General features: G+C 45.9%; 1 protein-coding gene across 1 annotated transcript in view; it reads left to right on the top strand.

Annotated features, from left to right (window-relative positions):
- LOC139424237 (uncharacterized) overlaps positions 1-4,301 on the top strand; it is a 511,968-nt gene extending 507,667 nt beyond the window's left edge. The window contains 3 exon segments of the mRNA XM_071175916.1: positions 621-717; positions 4,076-4,140; positions 4,143-4,301. Of these exon segments, the coding sequence (XP_071032017.1) occupies positions 621-717; positions 4,076-4,140; positions 4,143-4,301 (321 nt within the window).
- Positions 4,302-14,338: the final 10,037 nt, after the last annotated feature.

Consider the following 14,338-nt stretch of genomic DNA (forward strand, 5'->3'; position numbering starts at 1 on the left):
TGTATCTTATTTCATTAATTCCTATTATCCATTAAATAATTGTGTAATGTAGAATGTTTCAACAATACTAGGTATGTATTCAAAAGATCAATAAATTACATCCATTATCTGCTCAACATCTGCTTATCACATTCATTTTATGTTTTTATTATCTATAATAATAAAACATGTATAAGGAGCATAGGACTCCTGTAGAATTAGTTTGCTCCTAAAAGATGTTCATATATTTATTGTAAAACCCTTCACCAGGTCAAATCAAATCAAATGTATTTGTCACATACACATGGTTAGCAGATGTTAATGCGAGTGTAGCGAAATGCTTGTGCTTCTAGTTCCGACAATGCAGTAATAACCAACGAGTAATCTAACAATTCCAAAACTACTACCTTATACACACAAGTGTAAAGGGATAAAGAATATGTACATAAAGATATATGAATGAGTGATGGCACAGAACGGCATAGGCAAGATGCAGTAGTGTAGCTGATGGGACATAGGACTATTAGTGTGGTCTAATTATGTTGTATTTATTTTAAAGGATTTTAATAGTGATATCTTTCAAGTTTCCTTGTTGTATTTTAAGTGTGCTCCAGAAAGATGTTGACACATTTGGTTGTTAGGATGAGGCGTCATGGGGGCAGGAAGCCAGCTCTGCCCATCAGTACTTTTTGGTCATGTCAACCACAGACCTCACACTCTTCTGTTTTCTCACAGCCAGTAAGTTCTCCTACCAAACCTCTCTCTCTTCACACTGGAAATACACTTGATAATATTGTTGTGGAAATTCTACACAGGTTTCACTGGAAGTCAAACTTAAATGAATCATTGTTTATTCACAGTTAACTAGAGAGTTTCCAACCAACTCAATGCACCATAGTACACATCGATCGGGAGCTCTGCTGGGGCAGTCCCAGCAGTTGTCCTATATACGGCTAAACTCAAATCTACAGAACATGAATTGGTTCCTGCATGTGACTGGCTGTTATCCTGCAGGCTCAGTTTCCCAGGAAACGGATCAATGTCTCCTATCTTAACATCCAGAACATATTCTGGGTGTTCTGCCAATTGGTCTGAGGGTCACAGTCACCTGCATGACCCAAAACCGAGTGAGAGAAGAGCGAGCACTCTCTTCAGAAATACAATTCCAGCACAATGTCCTATACATTACCATTCTACTTCTTTTTGGTGAGTTGTTACGTGGAACAAATGCTTGTATGAAAATATTGTAAAACATCTGGAATGTGGTTTCATGTTTTCTTGTTTTGTTTTACATTGCTGATTGCATATTCATTTTTTAAATATGTATCTTTTTAAAATGTGTATTGTTTAGTTGTATTCTGTAAAAGAGACCAGGATATGTTGTTGGCCTGGGTCCCAATACTCAGTGTTATAGTCCTGGTCCTGAGAATAGAGACCAGGATATGTTGTTGGCCTGGGTCCCAATACTCAGTGTTATAGTCCTGGTCCTGAGAATAGAGACCAGGATATGTTGTTGGCCTGGGTCCCAATACTCAGTGTTATAGTCCTGGTCCTGAGAATAGAGACCAGGATATGTTGTTGGCCTGGGTCCCAATACTCAGTGTTATAGTCCTGAGAATAGAGACCAGGATATGTTGTTGGCCTGGGTCCCAATACTCAGTGTTATAGTCCTGGTCCTGAGAATAGAGACCAGGATATGTTGTTGTCCTGGGTCCCAATACTCAATGTTATAGTCCTGGTCCTGAGAATAGAGACCAGGATATGTTGTTGTCCTGGGTCCCAATACTCAGTGTTATAGTCCTGGTCCTGAGAATAGAGACCAGGATATGTTGTTGGCCTGGGCCCCAATACTCAGTGTTATAGTCCTGGTCCTGAGAATAAAACAGGTTTAAAACAACAACAGAGAAACACGTGTCTTACAGTGCTACACATCTGTTATAATAGAGACTTTTTCCTGCTTAATTGAAGTATCAGGTGTAGTTTTTCACCAGTTATAAAGTGTGTTTGTTGTCTCTCTTTATGTTTCTATGGCTGCAGAGAGGGAGATGCAACAACAGCCTTGAGAACATCTGGACTCAAATAGAACTCTGTTCCAAGTTGCTGTCAGGTAAAAGTAGACGATAGCAGACAACATGATTCTTAGTGAAAGGGTTGTTGTTGAGTGTTTTATTAGCTTTACTCGACTTTTATAGATCAGGTCAAATCTTATCCCAAAACTTTCTGATGTAAGATTGTCCTACATGAGATGTGAGATTTTATGTTGTCATAACTTAATTGAGCTTGTATATTTAAATAGATGTTTGATTGCTCTGGTCTAGGGGTGCATCACTTGTAGCCTTGAGACTGGAATTCTCTCAGCAACCCTCTAATCCTTATTTGAACACTGTGACAACAAAGTAACTGTACTGTAGTTTACACATTTCTTGTTTTAAGAATGAACACTGAAAAAACAATAGCTTGGACAACAAAAACATTACTGTAAAAGTTGTTGGGATTTTTCCTTTCCTTCAGGAAGGTACCCATTCATGTTTAGAAATCTGTCATATTACGTATCTCCTAAAGTGTGCACTTGTTCACCTCCACTGATTTGAAAGTCAGATGATTAATTATATGACCAGATACTCAGGAGCATCCGAGTGGCTCAGCTGTCTAAGGCACTGAATCTCAGTGCTAAAGGCTCCACTACATACCCTGATTCGATCCTGGGCTGTATCACAACCGACCGTGATAGGGAATCCCATAGGGCGGCGCACAATTGGCCGGTCCGGGATAGGGGAGGGTTTGGCCGGGATAGGCCGTCATTGTAAATAAGAATTTGTTCTTAACTGACTTGCCTAGTTAAATAAAAATATATATTTTAAACTCAAGTCGCCACCCTAACAATGAAAATAGATCATCTTCTGTGAAGTTTATCAGCGGTTGGCATCCAACGTTATGGTGCATTAGGCCACCTACTGTAATGGCATGTGGGCCAGCAAAAGGAATCAATGAACTAAATCCTATCAGCCAGCCCAGGTTCTCTTAAAAAATATTTATATTTGCGACTGTGTCTAACGATGTTCTACTCCGAATGATTATTAAACTCAATTCTTACTCACACACACTGGAGAGAAACGTTGTGGAAAATTATTTTTGTTATGTTTATTGATGGATAGCCAGGGGCACACTCCAACACTCAGATATAATTTACAAATGAAGTATTTGTGTTTAGTTAGTCTGCCAGATCAGAGGCAGTAGGGAGGACCAGGGATTATCTTGTTAAGTGTGTGAATTGGACCATTTTCCTGTCAAAATGTAACAAGTACTTTTGGGTGTCAGGGAAAATATATGGAGTAAAAAGTCAAAGTTGACAAAAATATAAATAGTGAAGTACAGATACCCCAAAAACCTCCTTAAGTAGTACTTTCAAGTATTTTTACTTAAGTACTTTACAACACTAAACTTGTCATCTAAATGGAAAATGTCATAGTGAACAGTTTGTGTATAGAGGGGGATGTTGGTGTGGGTGGGGTGTTCAGAGCTGTATCTTATTTAATTAACTACTATTATCCATTAGATATTTGTATAATGTAGAATAATGTTTCAACAATACAAGGTGTGTATTCATGTATTCAATAGATCAATATATTAAATCCATTATCTGCTCAACAACATCTGCTTCTCACTATGGGCCAGAGGCCTCTTCTAGAATAAGTTTGCCCCAAAAAGATCTAGACATATTTATTGTAAAACCTTTTAACAGGTTTTACTGCAGCTGATGGGACATACAGAATAATGCAGCTAGAGGAATTGTAGTTGTGGTTCTCATCTTCTGTCTCTCCGGCTTCATGTGGTTCAGTTGAGCATCTTTCTAATAAGTATATTTTACTTTATCATTTTGAGTTGTTATTAACGTGATTGTTGTTCAATTATTGATTTATTCATTCACTTGTGTAAAAAAACATTAAAGTCAGCAGGGAATGGACAGGTGAGTTGAGGTCAAAAAGTATTTGTTTCCTTTCAGATCTTTTAACAGTGCTCGATTAATCTTGCCTGGCACAGTGGAACCAATGGAATATTACCAAGGAATGCTTATATTGTCTCTTTTCTCCTCCAGGGAGACTCAGTCCAGTTTATGACAACGTCTCAGGCATGGCCATGGCCACTACTGCGGCACAGACAAACAGGGTGATGCTGACTACGCCAATGCCCACCTCTCTTGCTCCAATAACCAGGATGTGCCTCTGTACTCCACTGTCCAACCTCCTCAACCCCAGAAAGAGGATGAGGATGTCCAGTATGATGCTGTGAAATTCAACTGCCCCAGTGCTGCCACCCGATGAGCAAGTCCAGTCATTACAACATCTCACATCATTTTTTTATTAGATGGCACTTGTGCTTGACCCTTAGGAATGCATTAAACACTTGTATGTTAAGCAGACCAGCAATTGATTGGTTTAAATGTGTTAAAATCTACATGATTACTTAAAATGAGACCCCTAAAGAGACTGGTATAAGAAATATGGTGGAAACTCTGACTGTCCCAAGCCTCCAGTAACCCAATGCTATTAAATTTGTTTGTTGTAGTGAACGATTGAACATTTCAGGAAAAATTTGATATTCTAGGGATACACCCAAATCAATTAGAGGTGTAGACTAAATGAATCAAATATTTAGTTTCATTTTAATCTATGTAGAATACTTATTGTGTCCAACAGGATAAATCTAGCCCGTCCCCCTCCACCCTCCAGGAGTCCCCAGGTCGATCGCCTCCCTGTACTTTACTGCTGGGTCTGGTTGACTGCAGGAAAACACCGGGGCAGAGTGGAAATGAGAGAGGAGAAGAGGAACATGGAGATGTGATTTCATTAAGTAAGAACCATGGTGTGTGGATGAGACTACAGTCTGCTTCTGTAACAATTAATTGATGAGTTATATATTGATGAAAATATCTGGTCGTTCCACCCAATTTTAAGAAGTGTAACTTGGTAAAACAAATAGTTTGATTTCACATAATTTTAACATTGTCATGTTATAAAGAGCACATGTTCAACTTAATAAAATACATTTTGCCATCTCAAGAGGTTTAATGAAATATAAATACTATAGTAAGAGCCAATGTGCCAAATAAAGTAACAGGGTTGACTGTAACAGGGGACTTCTGAAAACAACAAAAACACTACATTGGTAAAATAGTCCTTTAAATCAGCCATGAATCCTCTGGTGACGGGAATGGAAGATAGTATTGTATTGTGCAACAACGAGTAGCAATTGAATGCAATTTTCACAAAAAAAGTTGTTAAAATATTTGTAGCATGTCTATGTCTGGGTAAAAGGGTTGACTTCCTCAGTTCTCCACCACAAAACAGCAGTAAATTGATAAAGAGTAGAACCAGCTCACCTGCTTTTACTCTGTGATTTGACTATTAGATGTTCAATGTTTCTTTTTCAAAAAATTATTCAGGACACCTGACTATACACCAACGCATACACACAGGAGAGAAGCCTTATAGCTGTGATCAGTGTGGGAAGAGCTTCAGTCGATCAGGACTCCTGACTATACACCAACGCATACACACAAGAGAAAAGCCTTATAGCTGTGATTATTGTGGGAAGAGCTTTGCTCGAGATTCCACCCTGGTCACACATCAGTGAATACACAGAGGAGAGAAGCCTTATAGCTGTTATCAGTGTGGAAAGAATTTCAGGACGTCAGGACACCTGACTAAACACCAACGTGCACACACAGGAGACAAGCCTTATAGCTGTGATCAGTGTGGGAAGAGCTTCAATCATTCAGGATCCCTGACTGAACACCAACGCATACACACAGGAGATAAGCCTTATAGCTGTGATAAAGTGTGGGAAGAGCTTCAGTCGATCAGGAGACCTGACTCTACACCAACGCATACACACAGGAAAGAAGCCATCTCCGTCATCCATCTCCCATTCCCTAACACTTTACTAAGTCTGATTGCCATGGTAACATGTGTAGATAATATGCAGCTCTGGATCCGTATGTATCAAGCGTCTTGGAGTAGAAGTGCTGTGTGTGTGGTGGGGTGGCGGAGGAGGTGTTCAGAGCTATCTTTTAATTTATGAACTCATATTATCCATTAAATAATGTATAATAAAATGTTTCACCAATGGTAGGTGTATATTCATGTGTGGGGGAAATGTTATCTGAAGAGAGAGCCTTGAATTGTACTTGTCTCATACAATCATTGGTTCCTGTAGGTAGAGATATGAGGGGAGACGGTCATGACCCCCTCAGACCTTTTGGCAGAACGCTCAGAATATGTTCTATAATTTACATGCAGGAACCAAATGTTAATGATGAATAATGTAAATCATGCTAATATAACTTGTCTGTGTAAGCAGTATATAAGAGGACTAACGGGACTGCCCCGAAAGAGCTCCTGACCGACATGTAATATGGTGCATTAAGTTTGTTGGAATCTCTCCAGCTTGCTGATAATAAATAATTATTCATTTAAGTTTGACTGTCCTTGGTAGTAATTTCCACGACACATGTATTCAATACAAAAACAAATGAAATCCTTTATCTTATTCCGCACTGCATGAGGCAAATGGTGGTCACACCAGATACTGACTACCATTTTTTTTAAGGTATCTGTGACCAACAGATGCATATAGTTGAAGTCAGTTAGGATCACCACTTTATTTTAAGATTGTGAAATTGTGAATTATTTGTTTCAGCGTTTATATCTTTCATCACATACCTCACATGGGTCAGAAGTTTAGATACACTCAATTAGTATTTGGTAGTCCAGAGCTTCCGGCGACGGTTTCCAGTCCAGAGCTTCCGGCGACGGTTTCCAGTCCAGAGCTTCCGGCGACGATTTCCAGTCCAGAGCTTCCTGCGACGGTTTCCAGTCCAGAGCTTCCTGCGACGGTTTCCAGTCCAGAGCTTCCGGCGACGGTTTCCAGTCCAGAGCTTCCGGCGACGGTTTCCAGTCCAGAGCTTCCGGCGACGGTTTCCAGTCCAGAGCTTCCGGCGACGGTTTCCAGTCCAGAGCTTCCGGCGACGGTTTCCAGTCCAGAGCTTCCTGCGACGGTTTCCAGTCCAGAGCTTCCTGCGACGGTTTCCAGTCCAGAGCTTCCGGCGACGGTTTCCAGTCCAGAGCTTCCGGCGACGGTTTCCAGTCCAGAGCTTCCGGCGACGGTTTCCAGTCCAGAGCTTCCGGCGACGGTTTCTAGTCCAGAGCTTCCGGCGACGGTTTCCAGTCCAGAGCTTCCGGCGACGGTTTCCAGTCCAGAGCTTCCGGCGACGGTTTCCAGTCCAGAGCTTCCGGCGACGGTTTCCAGTCCAGAGCTTCCGGCGACGGTTCACAGTCCAGAGCTTTCTGCGACGGTTCACAGTCTGGAACCTCCAGCGACTGTCAACAGTCCGGAACCTCCAGCGACTGTCAACAGTCCGGAACCTCCAGCGACTGTCAACAGTCCGGAACCTCCAGCGACGGTCAGCAGTCCGGAACCTCCAGCGATGGTCAACAGTCCGGAACCTCAGCGACTGTCAACAGTCCGGAACCTCCAGCGACGGTCAGCAGTCCGGGAACCTCCAGCGATGGTCAACGGCCTGGAGAGCCAGGCACGGCTCCAGTCCAGCTCCATGGCAGAATCCTTCCTCTGCGCCGGTGCCCAGTCCAGGCACGGCGTCCAGTCCCGCTACATGGCAGGAGCCTTCCTCTGCGCCGGTGCCCAGTCCAGGCACGGCGTCCAGTCCCGCTACATGGCAGGAGCCTTCCTCTGCGCCGGTACCCAGTCCAGGCATGGCGTCCAGTCCCGCTACATGGCAGGAGCCTTCCTCTGCGCCGGTGCCCAGTCCAGGCACGGCGTCCAGTCCCGCTCCAAGGCCGGAGCCTTCCTCTGCGCCGGTGCCCAGTCCAGGCACGGCGTCCATTCCCGCTACATGGCAGGAGCCTTCCTATGCGCCGGTGCCCAGTCCAGGCACGGCGTCCAGTCCCGCTACATGGCAGAAGCCTTCCTCTGCGCCGGTGCCCAGTCCAGGCACGGCGTCCAGTCCCGCTACATGGCAGGAGCCTTCCTCTGCGCCGGTACCCAGTCCAGGCATGGCGTCCAGTCCCGCTACATGGCAGGAGCCTTCCTCTGCGCCGGTGCCCAGTCCAGGCACGGCGTCCAGTCCCGCTCCAAGGCCGGAGCCTTCCTCTGCGCCGGTGCCCAGTCCAGGCACGGTGTCCATTCCCGCTACATGGCAGGAGCCTTCCTATGCGCCGGTGCCCAGTCCAGGCACGGCGTCCAGTCCCGCTACATGGCAGAAGCCTTCCTCTGCGCCGGTGCCCAGTCCAGGCACGGCGTCCAGTCCCGCTCCAAGGCCGGAGCCTTCCTCTGTGTCGGCGCCCAGTCCAGGCACGGCGGCCAACTCAGCTCCATGGCCGGAGCCTTCCTCTGTGTCGGCGCCCAGTCCAGCACCAAGGCCGGAGCCTTCCTCTGCGCCGATGCCCAGTCCAGGCATGGCGGCCAACTCAGCTCCATGGCTGGAGCCTTCCTCGGCGCCGATGCCCATGGCCAGACCCGTGGTCTGGGCGGGGGCAAAGACCTGCACCAGAGCCGCCACCGGGGGGGTACTGTCAAGCCGAGCGTAGAGAGCCTTTTTATTCTCTATTTTGGTTAGGCAGCCATTTCCCCACTGTTTTGTGGGATCTTGTTTATGTGTAGTTGCCTGTCAGCAATTCATCTACTTCACGTTCCATTCGTTCTTTATTGTTTTTGTGCATTTCATTTAATAAACATGTGGAACCCATATCACAATGTGCTTTGGTCCGAATGTTCTTACGACAAACGTGACACCAAGCTGTTTAAAGACAGTCAACTTAGTGTATGTTAACTTCTGACCTACTGGAATTGTGATATAGTGAATTATAAGTGACATAATCTGTCTGTAAACAATTGTTTGAAAAATTACTTGTGTCATGCACAAAGTAGATGTCCTAACCGACTTGCCAACACTATAGTTTGTTTACAAGAAATTTGTGGAGTGGTTGAAAAACAAGTTTTAATGACTCCAACCTAAGTGTATGTAAACTTCTGACTTTAATTGTATCTGTATTCCCAGTCATGTGAAATCCATAGATTAGGGTCTAATTCATTTATAACAATTGACTGATTTCTTTATATGAACTGTAACTCAGTAAAATCGTACAAATTGTTGCATTTATGTTTTGTTGAGTGAAAAAATTATTGAATTAACTAATTGCGTAAATGATTGGGCCTACTACTGTTTTAGGTGTTCTGGGTCAGAACTGTCAACGTGATTTACACCCATCAGAGTATCTGTGCTATGAAGGGCTCAACAGTGGAACTTCCCTGCACATATCAACATCCATGTTATCATGTATTCTCAGAACCAAACTGGTTTATTCAAGAGAAATGTAATGAGGCGCCTAAAATCCTGAGCTCGGTCCAGAGTATGCAGGTCGTGCTGAGTACCTTGGAACTAAAGAGAAAGACTGCAACCTGAGAATCACAGACCTGAGAGAGAGAGATTCAGCTGAGTACAAGTTCAGATTTAAAACACAGTATGCAGAATGGGGGTACAGCTTCCATGGAATAACTCTGACTGTCACAGGTAATATATAATATCTAATTCTAATAATTCATTAGAATCATTCAGAGCTGCAGGTGAAGGTGTCTTCCTCCACAGAGGAAAAGAAGAGAACATTGACCTGTAGCACCACCTGTCTTCTGACTGACAACCCCACCTACATCTGGTACAAGAACGGACAACATCTCCATGACCCTACTTCCCAACAATACTCCCGTAATACTCTAGGGGTCTGATGTTACTCTACAGACAGTTACTCCTGTGCTGTAAAAGAACATGAGGATTTGCTCACTCCTACAGTGTGTGAGTCTGAACTCACCTATAATAATAATCTTAAGTATCAATCATTAAGGCCTGTGGACCAATAGTAGAACATGTGGGGAAAACAGACAAATCTGTGCACTCTTGGATAGTAACACTAGTAGACATTACACCAAGAGGATATCTGTGCCTTGAAGGGGTCAACAGTGGACATCACCTGAATGTATAGACATCCCAGCTGGCATAACGTCACAGAAGTATCCTGGTTCAACAAATGGGAGTCTGGAGTTACTACAGATCTAAGCCAGGACCCAGAGTATGCAGGTAGTATGAAGTACCATCGAACTACAGACAAGGACTCCACCCTGAGAATCACAGACCTGAGAGAGAGTGACTCTGCCGAATGGAGGGCTGCCTTAATCGACATCCACATATTCGGGGCCTTGAAGAGGTCAAATCAAATTGTATTAGTCACATGGGCCGAATACAACAGCCTTACTGTGAAATGCTTACTGGCTGGAGTCTTTGACAATTTTTAGTGCTTTACTCTGACTCCGCCTGGTATAGAGGTCCTGGATGGCAGGAAGCTTGGCCCCAGGGATGTACTGGGCCGTACGCACTACCCTCTGTACTGCCTTGCGGTCGGAGGCCGAGCAGTTGCCATACCAGGCGGTGATGCAATCAGTCAGGAGGCTCTCGATGGTGCAGCTGTAGAACCTTTGAGGATCTGAGGACCCATGCCAAATCTTTTCAGTCTCCTGAGGGGGAATAGGTTTTGTTGTGCCCTCTTCACGACTGTCGTGGTGTGGTTGGACTATGTTAGTTTGTTGGTGATGTGGACACTAAGGAACTTGAAGCTCTCAACCTGCTCCACTACAGCCCTGTCGATGAGAATGGGTGCGTGCTCGGTCCTCCTTTTCCTGTAGTCCACAATCATCTCCTTTGTCTTGATCACATTGAGGGAGAGGTTGTTGACCTGGCACCACACGGCCAGGTCTCTGACCTCCTCCCTATAGGCTGTCTCGCCATTGTCGGTGATCAGGCCTACCACTGTTGTGTCATTGGAAAACTTAATGATGGTGTTGGAGTAGTGCCTGGCCGTGCAGTCATGAGTGAACAGGGAGTACAGGAGGAAACTGAGCATGCACCCCAGAGGGCCCCTGTGTTGAGGATCAGCATGGCGGATGTGTTGTTACCTACCCTTACCACCTGGGGGTGGCCCGTCAAAAAGTTCAGGATCCAGTTACATAGGGAGGTGTTTAGTCCCAGGATCCTTAGCTTATTGATGAGCTTTGAGGGCACTATGGTGTTGAATGCTGAGCTGTAGTCAATGAATAGCATTCTCACAACGGTGTTCCTTTTGTCCATGTGGGAAAGGGCAGTGTGGAGTGCTATAGAGATTGCATCATCTTTGGATCTGTTCAGGCGGTTCGAGTGCAAATTGGAGTGGGTCTAGGGTTTCTGGGATAATGGTGTTGATGTGAGCCATGACCAGCCTTTCAAAGCACTTTATGGCTACAGACGTGAGTGCTGCGGGTCGGTAGTCATTTAGGCATGTTACCTTAGTGTTATTGGGCACAGAGACTTTGGTGGTCTGCTTCAAACATATTTGTATTACAGACTCGGACAGGGAGAGGTTGAAAATGTCAGTGAAGGCATTTGCCAGTTGGTCAGTGCATGCTTGCAGTACACGTCCTGGTAATCCATCTGGCCCTGCGGCCTTGTGAATGTTGACCTGTTTAAATTGTTTTACTCACATCGGCTGCAGAGAGCGTGATCCCACAGTCTTCCGGAACAGCTGGTGCTCTCATGCATGTTTCAGTGTTATTTGCCTCGAAGCAAGCATAGAAGTGGTTTAGCTCGTCTTGTAGGCTCGTGTCACTGGGCAGCTCTCGTTTGTGTTTCCCTTTGTAGTCTTATGGTTTGCAAGCCCTGCCACATCCTACGAGTGTCGGAGCCGGTGTAGTACGATTCGATCTTGGTCATGTATTGACGCTTTGCCTGTTTGATGGTTCGTCAGAGGGCATAGCGGGATTTCTTAGAAGCTTCTGGGTTAGAGTCCCGCTCCTTGAAAGTGGCTGCTTTAGCTCAGTGTGGATGTTGCCTGTAATCCATGGCTTCTGCTTGGGGTATATACGTCACTGGGGGACAATGTCCTCAATGCACTTATTTATAAAACCTATTCCCCCTCAGGTGACGGAAAATATTTGGCATGGGTCCTCAGATCCTCAAAAGGTTCTACAGCTGCACCATCGAGAGCATCACTGCCTGGTATGGCAACTGCTCGACCTCCGCGTGGCAAGCGGTACCGGAGCGCCAAGTCTAGGTCCAAGAGGCTTCTAAACAGCTTCTACCTCCAAGCCATGAGACTCCTGAACATCTAATCGAATGCCCCTCTCCCCTCTTGTCGCCGCTGCTACTCTCTGTTGCTATCATCTATGCATAGTCACTTTAGTAACTCTTCCTACATGTACATACAACTGTCACATCTGCTCCTGCTACGCCCTCTTGTGTTCATCCAGAGTTTTCTTGACCTGCAGCCACTCCCCCAGTACACTCTCTCTCTCTCCCTCTCCCTCTCTCAGTGATTGTGTGGTTGGAGACAGGTGTGCTGGAGTCAGAACAGATCCCCACCAGCTGCAACCTGTTCCATAATCAAGACCTCTACAAATACTCAGTCCTGCCACTTCCACTCACTGTTTATCCTCTCACTGCAGCTTTGCCGCTCTGACTGGTCCATGTCTCCTGTTCCACATCTCACCACCCTGTTACCATGTTCTGGATTCAGCTCACCATCACTCCCTTGGATTTCCCTCCAGACCTGTTTACCCTGTCTCAACCCAGCTCACTCCAACCTCAGCCTCCACATCAGGTTTCCTACAACCACCTGAGCTTCCTATGGCTTGCAATCCATCTCTCTCTGTTTGGCAATAAATATTTTGGTTTATTCATCCTCGTCTGAGTCTGCTCTTGGGTACCCCTGTGCCTCTCCACCTAACAGTATGATCTGGCCAAGAGATGAACCCAGCAGACTCCACTACTCTCCACCAAACTCTCGTTGGTCAAGAGGCATTGCTCGAACAACATGATTAAGCCCTGAAAGCCCTTCTCGAGAACATCAAGGAGTTTTCACGGAGCCTGTCTGACCTACGGGCCCGAACCTCCGCCCAGAGATCACAACCAGTCCCAAGTCCTTCTTCTCCGCCCCGGGAGCCTTTCCTGGGCCACTGAGGTGTGGGAGAGACAGTCACCCATCTGCTTCTCCTACGGTAGATTCACAGAGGAGATGAGGAAGGTCTTCGACCACTCGGTCTGTGGAAAGGATGCCGCTAAACAACTCCTGTTCCTTCGTCAAGGCTCCCAGAATGTGGCTGAAATGGCATGTGAGTTCCGCACCCTCGCCACATAGAGTGGCTGGAATGAGGAGGCCCTTCAGGGAGCATTCTAGAATGCACTCACGGAGACCCTCAAAGACGAGTTGGTGTCCAGAGAGGAGCTTGATGGACTTGAAGAACTCATTTCTCTCACTATCCGCATTGACAACCATCTCCGTGAGCGTTGAAGGGAGAGGGTAGGTAGGATTGCATGTCCCATAACATCTGCTTCGGGGCCTTGCTCTCCTCCTCCGACGACTGCATTGCATCTCCAGGCATGCTCTAATCCTGAACCCTTGCAGCTCGGCCAGACCCGTCTATCTCCAGAGGAGAGGCTAGGAGTATCAGTACTAGGAGCTGACTACATTGTGGCCAGGTTGGTCACCTGGTCTCCACTTGTTCCCTGCGTCCAGCAAAAAGAGGGGGCTCAGCAGTAGTGGGGGATATACTGTTGAGCCAAATCGCCTGCCCATTATCTCCCAGACCCTTGCTTGAAGCCAACCTTGTGTGGCAGAGCCAGGCTTTTCCTCTGTCTGCTGTCATCGATTCAGGCGCCGGCGAGAGCTTCCTGGACCAAGGGGTCATTAACCAGTTGGGTCTGTACACTGTTTCACTCGATTCACCTCTCGATGCCAACGCTCTTAATGGAAAGCTCATTTTCCGTGCCTGTGAGAGAACCGTTCCTGTTATCCTGCGTCTCTCTGGAAATCTCCAGGAAAAGATCAGTTTCCACTTAATCAACTGTCCTTACTCTCCCCTGGTTCTGGGTCATTCATGGTTAAAGCTACACAACCCACAGATTCACTGAGCCACCGGGAGGGTAACTATTTAGAGTACATTTTGTCATTCCAATTGTCTACATTCTGCCCTTCCACCTGCCTTGTCTGCACCATAGTCCATTTCAGAACCCCCGGACCTGTCTTCTGTTCCTCCAGAGTGTCACGGTCTAGCTCCTGTGTTCACACCCCTTCTCTCCCGCCTCATCGGCCGTACGACTGCGCTATCGAGCTTCAGCCTGGAGCTCCTCTCCACAGTATCAGGTTATATAACCTTTTCATTGTCAAGAAAAATAATGGGTCACTGAGGCCGTGCTCAACGTTCACCTTTGGATCAGAAGCTACATCCATGTGCCTTGTCACGCAAGCTCTCACCTGCAGAG

The sequence above is a fragment of the Oncorhynchus clarkii genome, chromosome 13 (genome assembly GCF_045791955.1).
Source record: "Oncorhynchus clarkii lewisi isolate Uvic-CL-2024 chromosome 13, UVic_Ocla_1.0, whole genome shotgun sequence".
NCBI lineage: Eukaryota > Metazoa > Chordata > Actinopteri > Salmoniformes > Salmonidae > Oncorhynchus > Oncorhynchus clarkii.